Below are 25,352 nucleotides of genomic sequence, written 5' to 3'. Positions count from 1 at the left end.
ATAATTAGAGAACTTTTAATTAAGATTTGTGTGAGTTGACTAATTATTGTGCGACCTTTGATTATGGGGTCACTATATCGTTTATACGCAGATGTCCCAAAACTTAATAATTTTCTATGGAGGCCAACTTATGATGGACCAGAATATCATAATAAAATTTTAGTAAAAAGTCATTAGTTTTCGAAATATTGGGAATTTTATGAATTCCGTGAAAACCTAAATCTCACATCAGTTTTTCGAATGCCACAGTAACACAATTCAATATTCGATTCAAATTTTTACTACGCAACCCTAAATATCCCTGCTAGAGTCAAGGTTATGCAAAAAATAGTTATTTAGTGTAATTTTTGAAATGGTATGTTTTACTATATTACTGTACAAAAAATCTTTTTGCAATAGTTGCTAATTGGTGGTTGCGGTGCATCGCACCGATTTCCTAAAAATCTTCATACAGAAAAACAAATTTAAAAAAAAAAAAAAGTTTTCCGCTACAACAATCAATAATGCACTTTTTTTAATATTAACACTCTAGTACACCCAAAAGTCACAAGCCGTTAGGCTGGTAAGTGAGTACATTTATTTTAGAAGGAAATATCTTATTTGTGTTTATTCTGACAATAGTTGTGTCATAACTGTAAGAAATTCTTTGTAAGCAATATTTTTATGCATAAATAATGGATGAGTCACATGAGACCGAAAAATATTTTTCAAAGAGGATAGCGTCCTTGACTGATTTAATTAATATTAAAATTATTAACCAATAATAACAATATAATAATAGCTTCGGAAAATTCCGTTCTGCGTCACAACTCGTGATGGGTATTGTCAATCCGCTAGAAAAACCTGGAATTATAATAAAATTGTATTTATATTACCATATTACCTTATTAAATTAACTTTTTATTACACAATATAACATTATAAGAGTTTTTAAAAACACAAAAGGTTCTTGGCTAATCAGGTCTGATTACGTAAAAAGCTTAAATTTTGTCAAAGAACGTAAGGCTATAATTATGAATTATGGTGTATCACCAATGATTTTTCGGCTTGCACTTATTGGCCTAGCGTCACATTTCTTAATACCCTGACACCTACGTCGCCATTTTAATAAAATCGGGTCTACGTAGACACTTTTCAGATTGTTATTTTCTTATTTTCAGGATTAGAATGCAACAAACATTCCTTGAATGCATACATGTGTTAGCAAAGATGATGTCTACGACCTTTCCATCAGTTTCTTTGAGATAGAATATTGAACCTATTATTTAGTGTTACAAAACGAATCCGTGCAGGTAAGTAATAGGCAATTCATTTATAAAACAAAAGTCTATGGGCGTCAAGACTCTAAAAGGCCACAGCACAAGCAGTTTCAGGGGTAATTAATACCTCATCAATTGCACATTCAGGATCCTGATTTCCTGTGGTGATCCAAAAAACTTACATGATTCTATTAATAACTTGGGAAATACTGCATTTTAAATTATTCAAAGACGCATTCCCGGCAAGCGAAAGTTTATTTATCAAGACTGAATTTCTATTTACAAATTTAACTGAATTTCTATTTTTAATTTTTCACAAATTGTTTCCAGAAACCCTTCGAAAACAGATGGATGACAGTGATTGTAAAAACCTTGCATCGTAAGAATATAATATAAGGCTAGCTTTAGACTTGAAAGTTTTTTCGTAAATTTACGACTTCTAGCCAATGGGCATATTGCATTTTGAAAATCCAATATGCCCATTGGCTAGAAGTCGTAAATTTACGAAAAAACTTACAAGTCTAAAGTTAGCCTTACATGAGAAGATAATAAAGTAATTTGCAGCGAGAACCACGTGAGTTTTTCTTAGTGATGCGGGGAAGGTTAAATCAAATAGATTTACCACAGTAACCTCTCTTCACTTGATATTTTTATATGCAATCTGTCAACTCATTCGATAAAGACATGAAGTCACGGTTTTAACAGGTATACGAATAATTTGAACAGATTTTTAATAAATTAGCAATATTTTATATCAGTAAGCTTTATCCGTTGATATCAAAAACGATCTTTAGGCGATGCACTACGTCGTGTAATATTTTAAATTGAGCCGCTATCAATAATAACCCTTACGTAGATGGCGATAAAGTTTAAAATCCCGCTTAACACCATCCGCCTGTTTTGATTTATGCAACAAAAAAAACATGGCCAAAAAGTGCTTTTTATATTATTTTGTCGATGTTCAGGCATAAACATTTTTTTTTCGATAATTTAATAAATAACTTAATTTTCCACATTATACAATAAAATCATAACCGAAAATGGGTTCATAAGTAGGAGATTTTGAACTTTATAGCAGTTTTCATACGCCTTGTACATTATTTTTTTTCTGGGCTTATAAAAAGACTTATCTAAAAAATACTCGATTATTTCAAAGGCCAAGATGTATTCTACTCGCAGTATTTAATTAAAGCACCTGAAAAATTTCTAGGCGACCAAATTTTCAAACCAAAAACACATGCTTTTGCATTACTACGTATAGCATCGCCTTAAACCGCATATTCCAAAATTTTACCAACAAAACTGGCTACAGCGCCCTTATGACATAGAAAACGCCAATATCTTGTAAGACGGCTATCACCAGAGTTGCTCGGCGTGACGTCAACGCCGCCGAATTCACAACTAAAAACATGTCGCTTTGGCGGCAAATCGAAAATAGCAAGTTTTAAATCGATATAGAAAATTTTTTCATTTACATAAAATGAAATAAAAATTCCTTGACTATCGTAATTTTTTTCGAGAATAAAAAAAATAACCGTGAAAATACCGTATTGTGCTACCACAAGCTATCTAGGTCATTGATTCAGATTCTGTTTAGTTTACGCCAGTTACTCATATTAATCACAGATTGCGTAATGTATCCGCGGAAGCAGAGTGATGACATTATTCCCAAAAGTGCGGTAGGTGCCTATTTATCACTTTCGAGTTGACCCTATTTTCGTGATTGCCAGACTCTCCTTCCCTAGGTAGGTAATATTTTATCTTGTATACATGTCATAACGGCTTCGGAGCTTTTGGTTTACGCTTGTACGCACATGTACAATAAATGTAATGTAATGTGTAGGTACTCTGATACTCTATATCTTTCGTACACGTAAGTACTGAATGCATTAATATATTTCTGGAAGCTGTTGCAACTTTACTTGTAACACCATACGAACATGAATCTGGGTATCAGCTACGTGACGAAACGCACGATGCCATAGTAGTACGTTTCAAGGAATTTTGCTTTATTTCAGAAGATTCTGGACTCTGGAATAAATTATCGAGGATCTTTCTGAATTGTTCTAGGCGAGAAAGGTAGGTAGGTACTTTTTTTACATTTGCTCCACACAGGAGGCACTGATGAAAAAAAATCCCTCAGGGCCTATGTCGTATTTGTGGATGCTGCGTGGAGGGTCTTTTTAGGAAAATAAAGAAGAGGAAGTTCTGGGAAGTAAAAAAGGTGAAAAAAAGTAAAAAATTCATATTTAATGATGAAAACTGTTTTTATCCTTACAACATGTTTGCAATAGTACCCATGTCGGTAAATTTTGCTAAAATGCTATCCAGTGTTCAAACGTTTGCTTTACAAATGTTTATTTAAAAATAGTATATCTTAACAACTGACAAAATGTATTTCAAAATAAACATGGACTCATTACAATGATGCAGCAATTTTGACTTAAGTTATTTTTTGTATTGATTTTTTATTTGATATTACTATGTCTTTTTTTATAGTACATCCAAGGAACCCATTATTCACACAATTTATTATTGAACTAAATTAATTTAATAAACGTGCCACAAAAGGGGATTCCTTTTTTCAACTTTTCAACTTGCAAATTAGAATTATCAATTTTAGCAGACTCGCGATTGCAAAGCCTTAGCTAAATAATAAAATAAAATATTTTCTTTGTTGGAAACCGATCTAAAAAGGGTATTTTTTGTGCAGTCCACCAGTGAAGAGATGCAATGATAGAAATATTCTGTGAGCGGGTTTAGTGTGCCCGAAGTAAGGTCAATGTCCCACCGATGTATGACGGCCTCTACGATCGAAGAGTAAGGCTCTTGACTAGCAAGCTGGAGGTCAAATCCCGGAGTGCGCAAGTAAATTATTTTTTTTAAATTTTGTGTTTTTTCAGAAATTACTAATTAAAAATAATAAATAGATATTTGCGGCACGTTCCGGAGTGGAAGATACTTTCAGTATCGCCCCTGTGTAAGACCACCATTCAGAATTTAAATTTTGTTTCTAAAATTGGTATTTTATCACATTTCCATAGTAAGCATACATTTTTTATGCATTTTTTAAAACTTAAAATAGCAATTTATTTTTTCGTATTTTTCTCCAAAAACAACGTAAACAATTTAATTCTGTGGCGAAACCTTTTTTCTTCGATAAAATGTTTGTTTCATTCGTCATTCATCGGTCGGTCAACAAACTCTGATGTTTCATAGAATTGGAGAAAGGGACCCTGTTCACTTTCTCCCGTGCGGCTGAAAGGCGTGATAATATAATATCATTGCGTCAGTCCATTTCGGTCAAAAACATAAACACTCGCCCGTGATCGACGCCAATTTTTATTTATTTTCTCATATGTCTTTGAGACTGGGCACTGAATTTTCGTTTGCGTTGGCTTTTGCATTTTCAAATTGTGGTTTTGTCGATGGCAGGTAGAAAGACGAAATTATTATTATTATCACACCAAGGACACAGGTAGGTACTTACCTGGTTTGTAAAGAAATGTTTTTTGTTATTGTTAACATTGCGATTGTGTGAAAAGATTATTGAAAGATAGGTAATACAATTGGATTAATTTTAACGCAATCTTTTAATATGTTTAATTTTATGAAAAAAATTACATTATGCACAAAAAATTACATACCTAAGTTAAAAGCCAAACCAGTAAAACAAATAAATATAATGGGATTATAATCATGTATCGGTAAGGTTTTCCTGTATAGTAATAATAATTCTTGTACAAAATAAATGATTTTATCATGTAGGTGCCTACTTAAAAATGTGGCACCTTTTGTTCTTGTTTCAAGCGTTTTTTTTTTAACAAATCCCTAATAAATAAAACCTGCCTCGAGTCACAAAAATTGAAATCGTCGCGGTATAATAAAAGAAGGTACTTTTATTCATCGACGGCGTAGAATGTAGTCGACCTTGGTAAGCTCGCCATAATAAGAAATATAAATAAATATTCTCGCCTCATTATAATGGCACAGATCTGCTGAAGAAGAGAAATAATGTTAACATGATGGATGATGTTTTCCATTTTGTTGATTGAGCATTGCAGAGCTTTTTTTTTACAAAAACAAACAAATTAGTTACCTACATAATTATTTTCTTAGTAAGTAGGTACTTACCTTCAAATACCACTGTTTTAGAAAGTCGTTTACAGATTCAAATGACCCGCCAAATGAATAGCCTTTTGTATTTTCCCGATTCGCGCTTACTATGACCATCTGTCGTTAGAATACAAAAGCTTTACCCGGTTTGTTTACTTTGTTTGGAAATGGCGGTTTTAAATGTCAAATGTCAGGGGTTGTAGATTGGTGCATGTTAGCGCAATGTTTATGATTTTTTTATACCTAAAATCATTAGATATTATAGTGCGCAATGCTTTTTAGTGTTTAATTTACGATAGGATTAAACAATGAGTGCTTCTAAGGAAAGACGCCGAATATCACCCGTTACAACCCCCGAGAGGACTAGTGCCATAGTGGAAGTTCATAACAAAAATAAATCGTTCAATGAAGCGTCTCCATCTGCTACCTTTCAAAGAAGTAGAAGGGACAGTAGTGGTCACAATGACATATCGAGGAGATCTTCCAAGACTGAGGATGTTCAGGTTCTCGAGGGAGGGATTCAAACCACCCTTATTACAGTTGAAGACAGTACGTCAAGAGTGCAAAAGTCTCGCGGATCCTGGGTAGATTCTGATATCAATGTGTCCGCTGAAGGTGAATTAGAAATACATCAACAAATAAAACAGGGTATCATGGGATTTATGGAAAACGAAATAAAGAAATCCGATAATAAACTCCCTATTGCAACACTATCAGCATATGTAAATGGAATAACCGAATCAGAAGAGAACTTGAGGCATAGCAAAAGTGGATCTCACAGCGGCAGTCATAGAGAAAAGAAAAGTCCATCAAGAAGGAAAAAGAAACGAATCTCTTCAAAGCACAGATCTGATTTAGGATCCGATTTTGATATAACGGTCTCTAGTATGAGTGCATTAGAAAAAGTTGATGATTATCTCAAAGAATACAACAAAGGGGAAGAAATCACATTGAGTGGAGATTTAGAAATTGAACCCAACGATTTAGTCAATAACAATGGGTCGTCTAAAGAGAGTAAACTCAAGCCAAAGAAAAGACGGAAAAGTCGCCACGAAGATGGCAAGAGAGACAAGAATGCAAACACAAGGGACGTGAGCCCTCGTGTTTTCGATCCTGCAACTGGTAAACATATTAAACCTCTAGGAAATGCCAAACCACGTGAGTTATTATATTTTGCATTTATTTATTTTTAATCCAAATCATTTTTTAAAAACCTTCCTGGTTGGAATTGCCACCTGCAAAAATGTTTTTGCCTTTGTAATCTCATAGCAAGTTTTTTTAAAAATTTTTTCGAAAATATCGATTTTTTGTATGAAGATTTCCAGGAAATTTCAGTTTGGCCGTGCGCCGCACGGATATCCTGGAGTTCTTATTACAAAAAATCAAATTTTCGAAAAAACAAAAATTATTTTCAACTACAACAACATCAATAATGCCATTTTTTGTAATATTGGCACTCTAGAAACCCAAAAGTCACGAGCTGCCACTGGTTGCCAATGAAGAGATTTTAAAATTCCCCACAAATTCTGTACCTCCAAATTGAAACAAAATTATATTGAAATTAGTATTGTTTTTTCACTAGGCTTTAAAGATTGACTTTTTTGAAAATAAGCTGTGAACGAAAACGAAATATAGTGCATTCTCATAATTATTGTAAATATTATTTATAATAATCAAGAAATGCTCATAATTCCCGCATTTTCCTCCACTAAAAGGTTTTCCCTGCAAAATAAATAAAATAATAATAATAATTAATAAATTAATGAAACTCTTAGACATTACCCATAATTTGGGGAATACTCGACCAAAACCAGTGTTTTCGTACTGGCAATGATGTTTATTGTTTACTTGCAGATAGCAACACAGTATTATTACGATGATATGAATGGCTACGAATTTGAATGCGATTCATAATACGTTAAATTTATAATATGTACATTTAAATTGAATAAATAATACGTTTCGTACCTATTTCCAATTATAAGGAAATACAACACTTGAATATTCCCACTGGGGGTTTGGAATATCCTCATATTTCTCATTATTCCGTGAAGTCATTTTTCAATAGAAGATAATATTTAATAATGAAAAATTTTCATCTCCATGGACACAAAAACCTGGACACCAAAACAATACCGAATATAATATTCAATTTATATATCGGGCCGATTGCGTCTTTCACAACAAATACATATATAACCTTAAAATACATATTTTATTATTAATAAACTTATTATAAGTCAGAATGCTATTTTTTACTGACACTAAATGTACGGGCATCGTAAATCCCAACCTAAAATATAATTAATTGCTCACATACTCAAAGGTTCTTCGGTTGGTAGAAAATATTCTAAATAAACAGCTAATATCTAATACCTAACATTCCAACATTTGACAATTGAATAATTGTGTAATCCCAAATGCATATCAAATCATATTAGGTAGTACATAACACAATGTACACACGGGCATAATATCTCGTTTGTCAAGCAATCCAAGATATTTTTGACCCTTCTCGGAGTTGGGAATCGATTTAAGTTTTCAAATGAATTGTGACCAATGATGTGACTGCTTTGATATCAATTAATTCTGACCAATGACGTGACTGCTTTGAAATAGATGCATTCAAGTGATTTTTGACAGATTCGACCCATCGCTAGTACTAACCAAACGGTGTGTTTTAATGACATGGTGTTTTCTTCGTTTTTAAATAACGATTATCAATTCTACACATAATAAAACTTATGTATTCAGAATCAGCGTTTGTTGATCTATATGAATATATATTTTTTAAGCCATAATATTTTTCACTGCTGTTCATTATTGTTCAATTTCACAGGCAGTTGTAATCAAAATGTACTATGTTAGGTTTAAAAAGCCTCTGATAGAACAAAAAGGTATATGTTGCTGCCTATATGTTGACGTCAAAACTCCTTGTATTTTAACACATGTCAGAACCCAGAGCTTTGTTAAACCTAAAACAAATAAAAGTAACTAAAACAAACCGTTACGCCATTTGTCCAAGATAGGCAAAGAAAGTGTACCACCTAACTCTGGTACTCATTTCTTGAGTTTTACATCGTCTCATACATACCATCCTATCCCTTTAATTATTTCCACATGTTTCTGTGTATTTGAATTTAAGATGCCAAATGTGCTCTAATTTTTTAGCTCGACCAACGCTGGATCTATCCTCCATGCTCGATGGTCTCGGTTCTGACGTCAGCACTTACAACGAGAGGCATATTGACAATCCATTCTCATCTCCGTCTCCGATGACTTCACCGAACGACGGAACCCTAGATGGAGCCTTCAGCAACAGATCGGATAAGATCTACGTGCAGAGGGGAGGCCACTTCAGAGCTGTGGCGAGAGACAGGGTGTTGGGGGAGGCGCAGAGAAGGGCCGAGGAGAGGAAATATTTCAGGTATGCAATGAATTTTCTGATTTCAATCGTTTACTGTACTAATCAATCATAAAACATGCTCTTTTCGGTTTTGAGTCTGTCATTCTGTGAGTGATTGCAACTATGGTTCAATGAATGGGATAACACCAAAGATATTAGAAGAACGAGATGTGCTATGCGCAGTTCGTACTGAGTGGAATTGTTTTGCCGAGTGTCGCCGGTTTTGTTCACCAATACTACTGCACACCTTCGCTTGCGCTAAGGTATCCGCACTAATACATAGAACAGATTTCTGTGCGTACACGTCCCGATACCGTTCAAAGTACCCTAATTAGGTAGTACTCCGGCTACGGTCCGGCGGCCAACATAGCATATCTCGTTCTTCTAATATCTTTGGATAACACCATTGATTTAATAAGACTCGATTTACCCTCTGGAGTTAATTCCAATCTGAATACAACCCCATTTTGGAGTAATTTCACAATACAACTCCTCTTTGAATTCGCTTAAAAAGCCTAGATAATATAAATGCATGTTCCCTACAATCTAAAACAGAGCAATCTAAATCCCGTTATGTAGTTTGCTCTTCCATCCGCCAATAGGAAAGCTTAGACAGCCCGCGTCACAAAATATGGAGATGAACTTAACAATCCAACTTCGGGCAAATTTTGCGTACGAGTCGTAAGCGAAACCAAGGAAGAGCGTTCATTTTGTTAGCAAGGTGTTGTTGTAATATGAATGCAAAGCCGTCACCAAACCAACATTTTTTGCTAAACCAGGTCTGAATCAGGTAAAGGACTAATAAATAACACAAATTGTTTTTTATTTTCATATTTTGGATTCTGTACACTACATATTGAACCAAAACGGGAAACGTACACATATGTACTATTGAGCAGAAGTATTATGAATTTACAAAATTATTTATATAAAATAGTATATAATTATCAAAGAAAGCGTTTACTTTGTGGCTTGACACTTTAATTAAATGAAAAGTTATTTTGTTTTTAACCACTTTGTTAGGTTTATAGAACAGCATTATAGAAAACTAGTCTAGGTACAAACATCAATAATGTATAAAATATAATATTAAACTAAAGCGAGAGAAATCATATAAGACGAGGTCAGAGCTTCACAGAGGGTGTGGTGGGGTGGGACAAGGGAGGGTGGGGGTTACATAGTTATAATATCAATTTATTTATCCCCATTAAATAAGCTTTTACATTATGTTTTTTGTTGTTGTGTTTGTCTCCTTTTTTCGAATATAGGCACAACTTTACATATCTATGAAAAAAATGATGATTGTACCTTCCTTCCCAGGGACTGGAGTCAACCGCTCTAACAATAAATTACTTTGTTAAACACTCATTCTAAGGACGGGTTGTTTCGGAGAATTTGAACAATTCTTCAAATTTCAACGTTAATTTGCGAGCTCTGTGAAATATATTTTCTAGTTCTGTTATTATTTCAGTTCTGTCAAGAAACTAGCCTATAATGATATAATATCAGAACTTGAATAGGACTTTCACAGAACTCGCAAATTAACATTGAAATTTGATGAATTGTTCAAATCCTCCGAAACAACCCGTCCTAATTGTTTTATTGGGTGTTAACAATAAAATGTTGAACAAAACAAAAAATGCCTTTTATGGTTTTGATGCAAATCATATGAAGCGCGCAAAATATTATAATACAAAGTATTTTGATGTTATTGGTAATATTAAGCAAGAATTACTTTTGTGTTTCCTCATCTCCATATTCATCTTTAGCAGGCTCAGGAACTTATTGACTTACTGACATTAGTACGGAGTCTGTTGTACTATCCATATAATTCTTCATGTGACATTGTTATAGTGGTTCATCATAGAGTTGTTTCAAGTCCTGGAGAATAATATGGGAAACGTTTTTTATTTGTGAGCCAGGTGAAGTAAGAGAAGATCTTGTAATTAACTTTCTCTTAGAATAAGCTTTTAAATCGTCTGCAATATGTATGTGATGAAATGTGTCCAACATATGAAAATGAAAGAAGATGTTGTTAGTTTCTCCTTTCACATTACGGATTCCTTTTATTTTTAACCATTTAATTTGGTTACCTTGGTCGTCTTTTGTTCTGTTTATCATAACCTTGCTAGCTAGGACTTTCAGATCGATGAAATTGTAATGTTTGAACTCTTTAACTTTGTATTTATTTATTTATTTGTACACGCCCAAATTAGGGCTTTTACGTATGATACAATTAAAAATACATTTGATATAATCAGAGAGTAAAAGAGATATAACAATTAAAATATGTACCAAGTATAGAAATATTAATTTAAAGCAACAAACAGAGTAAACTATAGGATGCACATTCCTATAAATTTAGATACATTGAAAATTTATAAACATTACAAAGCTATCAAGATAGATACATATACAGATTTAATAACAATGTTTTTATAGGCTGATAGACATTCAGTACCGTTGGTGTTCATGTGATATTTATTCCCTGCACTGTGCAGTCAGTTCATTACTGAATTTATTTCTGCTTTGGTACCTGCAATGTTACAATGGTAAGGTACCTTCTGACGAACCGTTCTACTAGGTACATGAAAGTCAATCAGCCTGAGGAGTTCAGGGGAGTCAAACATGTTATTAACAATTTTATAAAGAAAAAATAGATCAGAACATATTCTTCTTTCTTTCAATGTGGCAAGGCCCATGACTTTCAACAGTGAGGTGTAGTTAATGTTTTCAATAGGAATTCCTAATCTGTAATTTATGTTTCGTAAAAATTTATGTTGGATTCGCTCGATAGATTTTTCATGAATATTTTAAAATGGATTCCAAATGGTTGAGTTGAATTCTAAATGGCTTCTGACAATGAATGAATGAATATAATATTTTTAAAGTTTTTAAATTTTTGAAATCTTTTGAAGTTCTTAATATGAAACCCAACATTTGCATCGCTTAGTGGTTTATTAAATATTAAATAATTCGGTATTAATCTTGCTCGTTCGAAGATACTAATCCAATCATGCATAGTTTCTTAAGATATTAATCCAATCATGCACAGCAGAGTTTTTCTTAACATGTTCTATGCTACTATGCATTGAATCTGCTTCCACATTCGTGTGACCAGATTGTAGACATTTCTGCTCAATTATGTGGATGTGCTCAATATGTTGTATGGCCCAAAGTAATATTATTGCTACATATTGATTCCGGTTCTGCCCTCCATCTGTGTCCAAAAACAGTTTAATATCCCTAATATTGTCTGGCATGTCATTTTTTAAGTATTAGTACAGGATAGAGCCTATTTCGTAACTCCCACGCTTTCCATTTATTTAGGACTATGGAAAATAGTATTATTGGGGACGGGAGTCTCATATAATGTGAGATTTTATGCACACAATTTTCTTACATAGTAGATAAGACCAACTTTTCCGCTTGGGATTTGAAAAACTGCCTGTAGGTCAAATGTTAGCGACATGAAGTTGTTTTTTTTGTTCAATCTCTCTTTATCATTTTCCTTCTCCTTATTGCAAACATCTTTCCTTTCAACGTATTCTTTGTAGTTTTGTCCTAATAGTAGTACAGATTAGGCACTGATACTTCTTTGATTATTCGTCGGTACATTATTTCTGTAACAGGCTCGGTAATCTCCATTCCTTTGCAATAATCCAACTACAAAGCGTGCATTTTCCTTATGGAGAGAGAGATGTCTAAATACTTACGCTTAGACGATTTTCTCATATAGTGAGGCTCCATGCTTAGAAATGATTTAATGTGTGATCTCACATGATCAAAGATGTTCGTCTTGGTTTTATGTGGAGGCTCTTTTTTGTCTCTCTTGTCACCTTGAGCTTAAATTTCTAGTGCATTTTTATTCTTTATTGCTAGTTTTGTTACGTCGGGCGAGGTGCTTAGAGTTTTGACATTCAAAAGCATAATGTGTCAAAAATGTTTTATTCAAAGATATTGAAAATAACGTCATCTATCGGTGTGAAGTTTCTAAATATATTTTGAGAATACATAAAAATTAAATCTCATCTATTCACAAATTCCGTGTACGAACAAACGATACTCCTCTCGACATCAAATCATTTAGGAAATTATAAAAAAAAATACGAGTAACACTTTGATATAACGTTTGTTAAAATAACAAAGTCAAGCAAGCATTACTCAACAAATAGCTTTGCAATTAGGCATCGTGGCACCCCGTACTACGGCAGTTATCCTTCAACACAGTTCTTAAGGAAATTTATCGACTATATTATCTAATACTCTGTTGTCTTTAAACACTTAAATACTAGATTCTGCTACGCGGTTTAAAGATTCTATTCCCTCTATCCATTATTTATTACTATTGACCTAAAAAGTCTTTACCAATTAATATTTGTAGGATCGTTCATTACAATATAAAATCGACATTATTTTCCATTGAAATCTACTTTCATGTTTCAATAACCTAATAGTTTCAAAATATGCTTGTAATAACCTTTCAACAAGAAATCTTTTTTCATTAATTGTACAATTTAGAAATTACTTCCATAAGGCCGAATTCCACGAGCCTTGTTACTCGGCCGAGCAACTTATTGGAGAATAGATCGATCACATTCACGTGGGCGAGTCAGTTCATTGAAATTAGTTTAATGTGCTGTTAACGTGGTTTCGCGATAGAGGGAAAAGAGAAAATTGAAGAAAGTTTTACAGCAACAATCACTCCTAAAAAATTCCAAATATTTAAAAATTTTAATTTTCTATCTTTCACTGACTGACTCGGCTAATTGCACTGACCGAGTGGAGAGTGAGCGAAGCACCGAGTTTAGTATACAGGTGGAGGGGGTACTTACTCTACCGACTCATTGGGCTTTGCTTCTATCCACTGTCTTGCCTGAATCACTTGCACGTTACTAGGTCGGGTACTGACTGTACGGATCGCATCAGCCGAAATTCGCATTCGAAATAGCATTCGGCCGAAAGCACTGTCTAGGCCGAGCATTCGGCAGGTGTAATTCAAGCATTAATTTTTCTGTAAAAAAAAAATCGAATATTTAAAATTCGTAATTTAAAAATGAAATTAAAACAAAAAACAGAGGAAACATTCTAACAACTCCGATGGCGCCGCAGCGGCGACATAAACAATGGGTATACATTTTATTGTTTAAAAAATAAAAGGGTCCTTTTACACATGATTCTATTCAGTTGTATATTGTACCCACTTACGATTGGTTGTGCTTTTTGATCTGTTTTACACAACAAAACAAAAAATCACTTCATCAAAGACCAGGCTCAATGGAAAACTCCATATTTTAAGAAAAGGTCCCAAGCGGGACTGTGCGGTCTGCTCGAAAAGGGCAGTAAAAGGTGGCAGACGGGAAACCAGTGAGTAGGTACTGTGAGACGTGTCGTAACAAACCACGTATGCATTTGGGCGACGGCTTTGTAAAATACCACACATTAAAAAATTATAAAGATTAGAATATGCAAGTTTTTCTTTTATTAAAAATCTTATATGATAATAAATATATATTTCTTAACATAACTATATCATTTTTATTTACTGCCTTTCTAATTTTCTAAAAATATCTTAATTTTTACATTACACTCTATGGAGTAGCTGGTATACCATGTAAAAAAAAATTTGGAGTATCAAGGGTTAATATTATTATGAGACAAGTATATTATTTATAAAGTACAACTGGTAGACGGTCAAAATGGAAAGAGGGTGACATACACGCTTACCGGGCCTTTTTATAACTCTGTTCGCGTCATCCATTCATCTGAGATATACTTCACTATTATTCGATAGTCTCTGACCTACGTTCATTACAATAACTGTATAGACATAATATATGTTGTCTTTTGAAGCAAACTATAAACTTATATCATTTTCAACCCAAAATATTTCAGATTAAGCAGCCTCACACCGCTAGACGTGGCCATAAGTGCCCAAGGTGGGTGGCGCGGGGTGGCCACCCTGTGCCACGGCCTGCTGGGCGGGCTGGCTCTGATGCATCTGCTGGCCCTGAGCTACGGGGATGGCTCACACCCGGGCCACCTATCCTTCCACGCAGCCATCATCGTGCCGTATTCCGCCGCATACTACTTCCTCTGCTCATGCTGTCTGGTGTCAGTGTTTGATAGGTAAATATGTCATCATTTGCATGGATATGCGCCATCTGATTATTTACCCTAACCCAAAAAAGGAAGATCGCTTCAATCAAACCAACTTCCTCCCCATAGCAGTGACATGCAATCCATAAAGGCTGAAAAGCTGTGCCTAATAAATAAAATGTTAAAAACAGACAAATTATTTTTTCCATTAGTTTTAATCGTTCAACCCCAATAAAATATTTGTTATTTGCAGTGGCCACCTACCCTGGATCATTCATAATAAAAAAAAACTCTCTTCCTCAAGATTACATTTTTAGCTTTATCAAATAGGGTACCCTAATAACGAGTATATGTAATATCCTGTAATATTTCATACAAAATGGCCGATTTCAAATGTAATAAAATTCATGCCTGAAAAATTAATCACAGCTTACCTTTGGTCACGCCACTGTCCCATACTGATCACATTACATAATATAGTTCTGTCCAAGGTGATGGTACATTTTACCTAGAAAAATTGCTCACATACTTGAGAAGAACAAAATATTGCAGTGTTAGGCCCCTTTTCCACAAGGAAAGTATCTGATACTCATGTTGTGTACTCATGTCTAAAATAACCTGTCGTGCCCAGTTCGTACACTGAAATTGCGAGAACCGCGTCACCACCAATCATTGTTGAATTCTAGAAATGTCAAAACTAGAATGCTTTCATACCAAAACTCTTTCTGTAGCTTTCATTATTTATTTATAATTGAGCAAACGTGTTGCTGTATAATTCTAGTTTTAATCCACTTCATGAAAAAGGAAACTTTATTAACACTTTATGAAAAAGGAAACGGTATTTTGTTATATGTATAAATATTATTGAATAATTCATGGTGCTCCTTAACTCTCTACCCCAGAGGTCAATGGTACTACGTCCATGTTAACTGTTTTACAGGAGGCTACAAAACAGATCTGAAAATCGGTTTACCTCTAATGAATTTGTGACGTAGGACTCATTTTTGCTAAGTGATTTCAATGACGAAGCCGCTTAGGGAAGAGTGCTGTTTACCTTTAGATATATAATGAAATTACAAATGCCATGGCGTGGTTTATTTATTTTCGGTATTTTGTTTTATGATTCAATATGATATGATTGTACCACCCCAGCCAGGAGCACTCCTGTCCCGGTGCGACCGGTACACCAGGGGCACTGATTTCTTAGGACTTGGAACACGTGCTCTGAGAATTGGAAGGAGGTTGGAGTTTAATCGACCGGTATACAGTCAACCTAATAAGCCAATATTGGAATTTAGTATGGGCAGTAATAAAGGAATTGATTGAACGTTATTGGTTGTTCTTGAACGTTATGACTGCCTTCTTCTTGCCTCTTCTTACATTGTCATTCTTCTTTTTGGCTCTTCCTGGTTGTTCTTTTTTTTTTCTTGACTATTCTTGTCTCTTCTTGACTCTTCTTGTCTCTTCTGATCTCTTCTATTTTATTTTGCCTCTTTTTGACTCGCCTTAGCTCTTCTTACATATATTTGTATCTTCTCGTCTCTTCTTGCATATTCTTACTTCTTACCTCCCCTTCTTGTCTCTTCTAGTCTTTTCTTATCTCTTCTTCAATCTCCTTACTTCTTACCGCCGCTACTCGTCTCTTCTGAACTCTTTTGGTCTCTTCTCTTCTTGAATCTTCTTACTTCTTACCACCGCTTTTCGTATCTTGTAGTTTTTTTTAGCTCGTCATAACACTCATTGCATCTTCTCGACCCTTTTAGCTTCTCGTCTCTTTGTGTCTCTTCTTGTCTCTTCGTGTCTCTTCTTATCTTTGCTTGGTCCTTATAGTCTCTTCTTGGCCATTCTAGTCTCTTCTTGGATTTTCTTCTCCTTTTTGCCTCTTACGTCGATATCATTCAAAGACAGCTCGCTGAAGAGGTCCCATAAATCCCAAACTAATTGCACTGCTTGACACTTGCTGGGCCATGTATTCAGTCTCTGGCTTAGAGTCTTTGTTTGTGTTAGCTGCACTTTCCAAATTATATCTGCTTAAAATATTATGACAGTTGTAAATTCCAGCTAAACGATAATAGTCACGGACATTTAGCTACTTGAGTAGGTAAGCACAACGTAAAACACTTTTGTTGAACACTTTTCAGCAATCTCTTAACAAGTGAAACCTTCTAAACAGATTAAATGAACAGGAGTGGTTATATCACGTCCGCTGTGGCCGGGATCCTCGCGCTTCTACTTATTTTCGGTATTTTGTACTACTATTTTTGTATACTTTTTCTGACCCCAAGATAAGGAAATGTTGCCCACGCCTGATTTACATAATAATTGTGTTTTTTCTTATCATTTAGTTTGGACATTGACATATCAAACCTGGCCTCGATCGTCGAATCACACATTCGAGGATTAGTGTTGACCTTCTTATACCTGGTGTGCATGCTGGTCACCTTGTCCAGCCGCAAGTTCGATGAGATGATGGCATTCCAGTACAGCGCAGACTCAAATTACACTTTCCTCGCAACAAACTCAACAGCGGTGGTAATTGGAAATCTTTTTTATACTATTACATATTACAAAATCTCGACTTTGGAAAGGTTAAATGGCTAAAACACCTTACTGCTAAATGGCACGTTAGTCATTTATCCTTTGATTGATATATTCCAGTTCCAATGAATTTCAACCGTTAAAATCATATATGACGAGCTCTATAGCAAAGCTGTTAACCCTTTGCTCTAAGCCACTCTTCCCAGAAATAACTGATGTGAAACCCGGTGAGTATAAATCGACGGTCCCGAAGAACCCAGTAGAACAGCCTAGAAAGTTTCGTTTACTATTTTTGATAGTATATTTCTCCCATTAAATACATATGGGTTAATGCAAAGTATTAAATGACAATATATTACTTGATCTCAAAAACGGTAAAAATGCAGAAACGAAACTTCAAATAGCTCTACTGCAAAACTACAAATTTGCACATCCGATATTGTTCTTTGGAACGGTCGACATTCAATTTATTAAATTGGTATCTTTTATCTATGCATGTAATAGTAATATTTTTTCTATGACATCTAGTATTTTCTGCTTGACACATTTAACTTTAAGAAAATAATATTTTTTGAATCCAAGGGTTTTTCGTGTTCACAAAATTTGCAATGTATCACCGAACATAAAGTTAAATATGACGATCTGTAATTATTATTGAAGTAGCATATTAATTTGCTCTTCCCCTGAGAGTGGACGATTTGTACAGCTTTTCTTTTGTGAACACGAATCAAAATCCAAATGTTGCCAGAAATTTCTTCAGCTACCAGATCTGAATAACCAGGCTTCTTGATGTTCTTCGTCTTCTTTTATTCCCCCATTTCTTTCAAACTAATATCCTTCTCCAATTCCCAGTGCCGTAGTTGTCGCACAGTGTTAATGTTATATGCCAGTAATTTTTAAATACTTTTATAAAATCTTTATGTGCTTGCTTACTTTAAATATATTATCTATATTCTTCCAGGTGAGTCTACCGGACTATTATTCCACCTGGTCGCATCTATCAATATGGCGTGCTGTCATTCCTATTGTGGCAGCTATTCTGGTGGCACTCCTGAGGCAAGAGGATATCTTGTACCGGGAATTGGCCAAACTGGTGCAATTCAAACATTCCCTTCAATCTATAGGGGGATAATTGCCTACATCTTTAACATCTAATACCCTGGACTAGTGGTTTTTTCAATCAAGCTACTTAGTAATAATCAGTTAACTCTCAAATAGGCACACATCTTTATTTTGTAAGCAATGATTTAAACCCGATCTTTGGGGTGTTCTACAGAAATTCAAATGTAACATTGTACTCAAATGGCCAATTAGCGCCATTTTGTTTTATTTTACATTTGACATGGCCTCGTTAAACACCGATTATAGCTCCTTTTCAGCTTTTAAACCAATTATGATTAGCAGAAAAGTACAACTGTTATGTTGTTATGCTTGTCAAATCCCCACAATTTCTTCAAAAACTGAAACAGAACTAGAATTGGCATTTAATGAGAAAATTTCAAATGTAAAAAAAAAAAGCAAAATGGAGCTTATTGGCCATCTGACGACAATGTTGCATTTGAATTCCTGTGAAACTCCCCGACCCATGTCTTTTGCTAGAGATGTCTTCCTATCCACTTTATTACATAGAAATAAAAGGTGAAACAATATTAATCATTCCCATAGAATATGTAATGAAGAATTTCCGCAGAATTGAATCGGGTTACGTAGGTAAATTGATAAGACGACCCCCCACTAAGTGAAATTCCAAGTTCAAAACCCGGTGTTACCTGAAATCTTTTTTGTTTGTTTTTCTAATTCATGTTGTTTGAAAAAATTATAAAATCTTAACTCGTTGTTAAGGATAACGGTATTGATTTTGATAAATAAGCAATGTTGGTGCAATTTTTCTATTTCATATGGGTGGGTGATTGAAATAACATTGTGATGCAATCAATGCAATCAATTGCTCTGATTTTGTGTACTACATATTTATACCTCAAAAGCTTACAATCATTTATTAATACAGGGTGTCCGGGTGTAAAATGTATTAACTTCGGGGAGGGATTACTTTTTTCGAAATTCGAATGTTTTAAGGTAGTTTTGAGGTTATAAAGTTGAATTTTTTGTATAGGAAAATAAATATTCTTCTATATAAAAATATTTATTTTTTGTATGGGAAAATAAATATTCTTCTATATAAAAATATTTGTTTAAAAGAAGATAAACATTTGAATTTTGAAAATAGTTATTTATCTTTTTTACTTCTACCATCATGAAGAATCGCCTTCTGAAGTTAGTGATTTTTACCCCCGAACACACTGTATAATACAGTTGGTTTATATGATTGATGCCTAATTGAAGCCTGTGTCAGACTACGCTCTACGCGTCAAGCGTTTTTTGGACATGGTCTATACAGATTATATATGTGTAGTGTCACACAAATCTATAATCTTTCTCCCCCCCTTAGCATGTGCTCGAGGGCTGCGTGACCACAGCAGCTCCCCAATTGACCTGGTCGCATCATTTTCAAATGTCGCCTGGCTAGCAGATCACACTTATAACACATCATCTGTCTGGCATGACTTCTGTAAGGGATTGTATGGTGAGCGATATGGTGATATAGGCCACACCCAAAAAACGCTTGATTCGTATAGCATTGTCTAATAGTACCATTAAGGCTTGTTTTGAGTACCTGTATAAATTTATTATTGTAAGAATTTTTCCATTAATTTGATGTTTGTGTTTGATTTTATTCAATTTATGGAAGTTGAGTACTTACCCAATAATTTTGTTTTATAGATGTTTTGTCTTAAATCTGTATGATTTACCGATGTCTAGGTACATACGAATTATATTCATTATGTTGTAAAATTGTAAGAAAATACACTGGAATAGTCCCAAATTAATATAGTGGCCAAAGATCCAGTCCCAAGTAATAATCTAGTCCATTCAAATTAGTATAATGTAAAACATGCCAAGAATGTAACTTTATTTAAATTGATTATTTATCTAAGATTTTATTACTTTATTCGAATGTATTAACTTTTATATTATTATTATGTGATAATAACCAAATATTATGTAGGCATTGAGCTGTTAAAACTTTCAATGTGACCATTTTTTTAGTATTTATTTTTGTTCAATATTTTTTTTCATCTGATTAAACTGCATAGCTTTGTGAAAGTCCAATCTCTGATTATGCTGCATATCTTTGTAAAAGTCCAATCTCTGATTAAACTGCATAGCTTTGTGAAAGTCCAATCTCTGATTATGCCGCATAGCTTTGTAAAAGTCCAATATCTGATTATGCTGCATATCTTTGTGAAAGTCCAATCTCTGATTATGCCGCATAGCTTTGTGAAAGTCCAATATCTGATTATGCTGCATATCTTTGTGAAAGTCCAATCTCTGATTATGCCACATAGCTTTGTGAAAGTCCAATATCTGATTATGCTGCATATCTTTGTGAAAGTCCAATCTCTGATTATGCCACATAGCTTTGTGAAAGTCCAATCTCTGACTATGCCGCATAGCTTTGTGAAAGTCCAATATCTGATTATGCTGCATATCTTTGTGAAAGTCCAATCTCTGATTATGCCGCATAGCTTTGTGAAAGTCCAATATCTGATTATGCTGCATATCTTTGTGAAAGCCAATCTCTGATTAAACTGCATAGCTTTGTGAAAGTCCCAAAGTGAACCTCCAGCCAATATGCTACCCAAATCAAATAATAAAGCTAATGAATGCGTTTTTTCACTATAATATTTAAATGTTCAGAATTTTCACAAGGAAAGTTTTAATACCTCAATTAATATTCCAAAACTTATATTTTTAACCAAAGAAAAGACTTCATTGAAAGTAATTAAAATTTTATTCTTGGATGTGAGATATTTTAGAATAAAAGTGCATTTGTTTATAAAAAGTATGTAATAATGTTGTACGCACATTTACTTGAAAAATAGTACTTATATTATTGCTTCTGCGGCTTGGTGTGATAAAATCGAAAGTTTGCAGGATAACAAATAAAAGTATATTATAGAATCTTTTCTGTATGTATGTATGTAAGAGTTGTTGTTAGGTCAATATCGGGGTTTAGGTTTGCAGGGGCCTATCTACAAAAACATAGTTTTGACCAGTCAGTGGCTGAGTTGGCATTGCGTTTGGTTCCCACCCAGGTGTAGTGTGTTCAATTCCTCGGCTGGCTTAGTCCTCCATAACAACAAAAAATTTTCTGCTTACTGTGGTGGTAGTGGGAGATTTTCAAATATTGTCAGGTTATTCGTAACCCGGGAGTGTTTGTCTTTCTTTTAACATGTAAAAATAAAAATAAATAAATGCAAATAAAGATTGGAATGCTCACATGCCCACCTGTATGCCCAACTGTATCTCTTAACCTCTCAGACAAAGACTTTTATTTACCATGTGTTCTTTTGAGAACTGTCAAAACGTGATAATTTTTGTGTTATTTACGAGTTTTGCTAAAAGCTTCATAACTCACGTTTTGGGAAACGTAGCCTCATTCTAAAAAATGTTTTGGAAAGATTATGAAATCCACTATCGCATTGTGTTGTTATACGTAAATATTTGCGTTTCTAAATATACATTTTATGAAAACGTCAAAAATATGTAAAAATCGCTTACCATTATTTCAAAGCCGTGAAAAATGTACTTTTTTCTGAGTATCGTAAAGAAATAACACTTTATATATTGAAGAAATATAATTAAAAACTATTAGTCACCTCAAAATATTAACCGTCCAAACTAAAATATTTTTAATAAATTATTTAGAAACGCAATAAATTATGAACGAACAAGATGACAGATTCAATCGGCTTAGATAATGCACCTCTACGTTCCATAGATATTCTTGAATACAGACGCGTAGCGTTGTTCATTATCGATACTCTGTTTTTTAAATCATGGCAATCCGTATACTAGTGATGGAAATAAATCGATTTTTGTAAAATCTCGCGCGTTTACGTGAAAAGATGTTCTAATGTCTTGACCGCTATTATCATATTTACGTCTTTTGACGTTCTAATGTTCTGAGTGGTTAAACGGCTGTATGTACGAGATAGAGCTTTGTGTGACTAATAAATATGATTATGGCATTAACGAAACCAAGCTTAACTCAAAACACCAGTTTTTGTAGACAGACCCCTGTGATCCTAAGCCCCTGGTATGAATTTCACTTTTCAACAAAGCTGAGCTTTTTGAAAAGCGTTTTTTTATATTTGGTTTGTAAGTTATAATTGCTTTTATATATTTTTTGCTTTCAATTATTCAGCAAATGATAGGTAACATTAATGCAAAAAATGGCCTAATGTTTGGCCTAAAAAATATATGTAAAAAATATATATGTATGTTGTTTTTTGGAAATTTTTTGAAAGTGTGATAGTAAACTTTATCGATTGGGTAAAATGAACAAATTCATTGGCACCACAAACGCTTGGTTAATTGAGCAGCCGCCCAGTGGGTCTGGCCTAGAATAGGGCCGCTCCAGCACATTTAAATCTACAAAAATATAATAACATTCATAATAAGTGTAAAATTTCGCCGTTCCTTGTCTAAATATACAAAGTGTTTGATTATTTAATAAGCTCATTCAAAATTTCCGACTTATAAGCTGGAATGCATAATGTTTAAGTAGTAGTTAAAATTTCGCCTACTGTGCAAGGATTTGAATTTAATTGAATATTATTATTTTCTTTGTACAACACGTACTGCATTTCATAAGGTTTTAGTAGTACCAATGTTTAATATTTTCAACATACAATGTTTTGCATTGTACGGCTGTAAAGAAACTTAGAATTTTATTTTTAAACTATAATGTCAGACTATAAAAATTGCACTGAATGGTTTTTAAGACCGTTAACATTAGTTAGTACTATTGATATATATTTTTTGATTATTGATTGTTTAATTTTCATTTTTTGGTTTTTAAGATCAACTTGGCACACGTCTGAATTATGGTGGGTCCATATTAGAGAGTGAGGATTAAAACAATTAGTTATGATATATTATTTATTATTATCTTTTATTTGGTACATACAAAACATGACAACAGATTTCCAAATAATATCATTCATGAACATTGTAATTGTTGTGATAATATACATAATATTATTTTAAGTACATTTAAAGCGTATAAATACACATATCCTTGGGTTTATTTAATCTTTATTATTTCATTTAAGACTTTACAAAAAATCTTTTTATTTACATTTTAAATGAAGCTTGTAAATGATATCTACTAATAATCATCTAGTCACATTTAAGTTATATGTTTCCTCGTGAATTTAGGAAACCTTGCTGTATTCAAAATTAATTATTTTCTTCAAAATAAATGTTAAAGAAATAAAATAATGTTATAAAAATTACTTGACAAACTGATTTGTGTCCAGCCATGATATTTTTATTATAACTTTAGTCAGTTATGGGAAAAGTAAACATATTCTACACACTAAAATAATCTTCTTTTTTTTTTCTTTGGTTGTATAGCAAAAACATTGAGTCAGGTTCATTTATGGCCATAAATATAATATATATTACACTGACTGAAAATAAATCTTCAATTCAAAAAAAATTATCTTCATTTTATTTCACCATGTTTATTCAAAATTCCGCCACAGTGAACAATGTTTTCAAAATCGAATTACATATTTGGCGCCGTGACAATACATATTATGGATCCGTTTCTGAAATCTTGGGCTGCAATAGATGAGCAGTTTGTAGCAGTCCATTGTGGGCAGCATCAATGCTGTCGGCTTGCCGTTGCGACAGGTTTAACTGTGAAAACTGCAAACCGTCGAGATGCAACTTCACGGTGTTGTCAGTTTCTAGCTACTCGTCTATTGCGGCATAGAAAAAAAAAATGACATATAACATATATAATGTTATACGAATGTGGATAAAGTTGGAGATGTTATCGGGTTTTTTCTGTCTTTGGGACACTGCTAAATACGTTGTATGTATGATTTCTCAGCATTAAACAATTAGATGTAACCGATATATTGCTATTGTAAAATGAGTTTACATAAATTAATAGTTAGTGTGTCAATGATTAATAGATTGAGACTTGAATAAAATTGAGAACTGAATCTTGGCTATGATCTTAATAATGATATTATAGTGGATGTCGGTAAAACTTTCATTGGTCTAAATTTTTTTTAAATTGTCCAACGCTTGTCACAAATAAATTAAAAATTGTGCCTCTGTTAAACTTAACTTATTATTTATTTATTAGCACCATCAGTAACATATGCTCTTTTCTTTATTTTTATTCAAGCACAAATAATATATTATTCATCATTTTTCTTAGTCAATATGTTAAATCATCATTATAATACATCAATATTGTGAATCTATAAAAATAAATAATATTATTGGCAGCTATGACTTAAGAGTTTAATTTAAATCATTCGTTTGCCAGTAACTAAACGTTTAGTTGTCTACATTTATTATAAAATATCTAAAGCTATGAATATGATTAATATTAGATTTTCAATTCCTCTGCTAACACTAGAAATGTTTTAATAACTTCTTAAATTCTAATGTGGTCTTAATCAACCGAATTTGGTTCACTATCAATAAAGATAATATATAAGATTTGGGTGACTGATTTTTTAAATATCTAAAGCCTGCTCTACACTTTTACTCTAAACTTATAGATAGTGAAGAACAGGCATTATAAAATGGGATTATTATTTAAAATGGTGGTGTAGTAAAATATTGTTGAAATGTGCAAACCAAAAATGATAAGAATTTTGTGAAGCAGATGTATTTTCTAAAGTGTGAGTTGTATTCGAATGAAGATTCATAATTCAATATACCCTACCTACGATTAGGTATTTTACATTTTCATTTAGAATTATGCTTTAATTTTTTTTCTCATTTTTTATTTACATTTGAAAATCAATTGATGAATGACTGAAAAACATAGCATTATTCAG

At 33.4% G+C, this 25,352-nt stretch overlaps 1 protein-coding gene across 1 annotated transcript; it reads left to right on the top strand.

Annotated features, from left to right (window-relative positions):
• The first annotated feature begins 5,582 nt into the window (after positions 1-5,582).
• Positions 5,583-23,541, top strand: LOC149423682 (uncharacterized). Its single transcript, XM_089631732.1, has 5 exons — positions 5,583-6,533; positions 8,547-8,802; positions 14,677-14,910; positions 17,226-17,412; positions 18,380-23,541. Exons 1-5 carry the CDS (start codon positions 5,684-5,686, stop codon positions 18,548-18,550), a joined length of 1,698 nt encoding a protein of 565 aa, XP_089487858.1. The 5' UTR covers positions 5,583-5,683; the 3' UTR covers positions 18,551-23,541.
• The last annotated feature ends 1,811 nt before the right edge of the window (positions 23,542-25,352 follow it).

Source organism: Hesperophylax consimilis, chromosome 5 (assembly GCF_061612785.1).
Source record: "Hesperophylax consimilis isolate HC1 chromosome 5, BYU_Hcon_1.0, whole genome shotgun sequence".
NCBI classification, from domain to species: Eukaryota; Metazoa; Arthropoda; class Insecta; order Trichoptera; family Limnephilidae; genus Hesperophylax; species Hesperophylax consimilis.
This window is presented reverse-complemented; position numbering and strand designations above follow the sequence as displayed.

Bases quoted from the DNA above. Each gene is read 5' to 3' on its own strand.
- LOC149423682 (XM_089631732.1), top strand. From the start codon at position 5,684: ATGAGTGCTTCTAAGGAAAGACGCCGAATATCACCCGTTACAACCCCC. The intron at 6,534-8,546 runs GTGAGTTATTAT...CTAATTTTTTAG, and splicing joins TCTAGGAAATGCCAAACCAC to CTCGACCAACGCTGGATCTA. The intron at 14,911-17,225 runs GTAAATATGTCA...CTTATCATTTAG, and splicing joins CTGGTGTCAGTGTTTGATAG to TTTGGACATTGACATATCAA.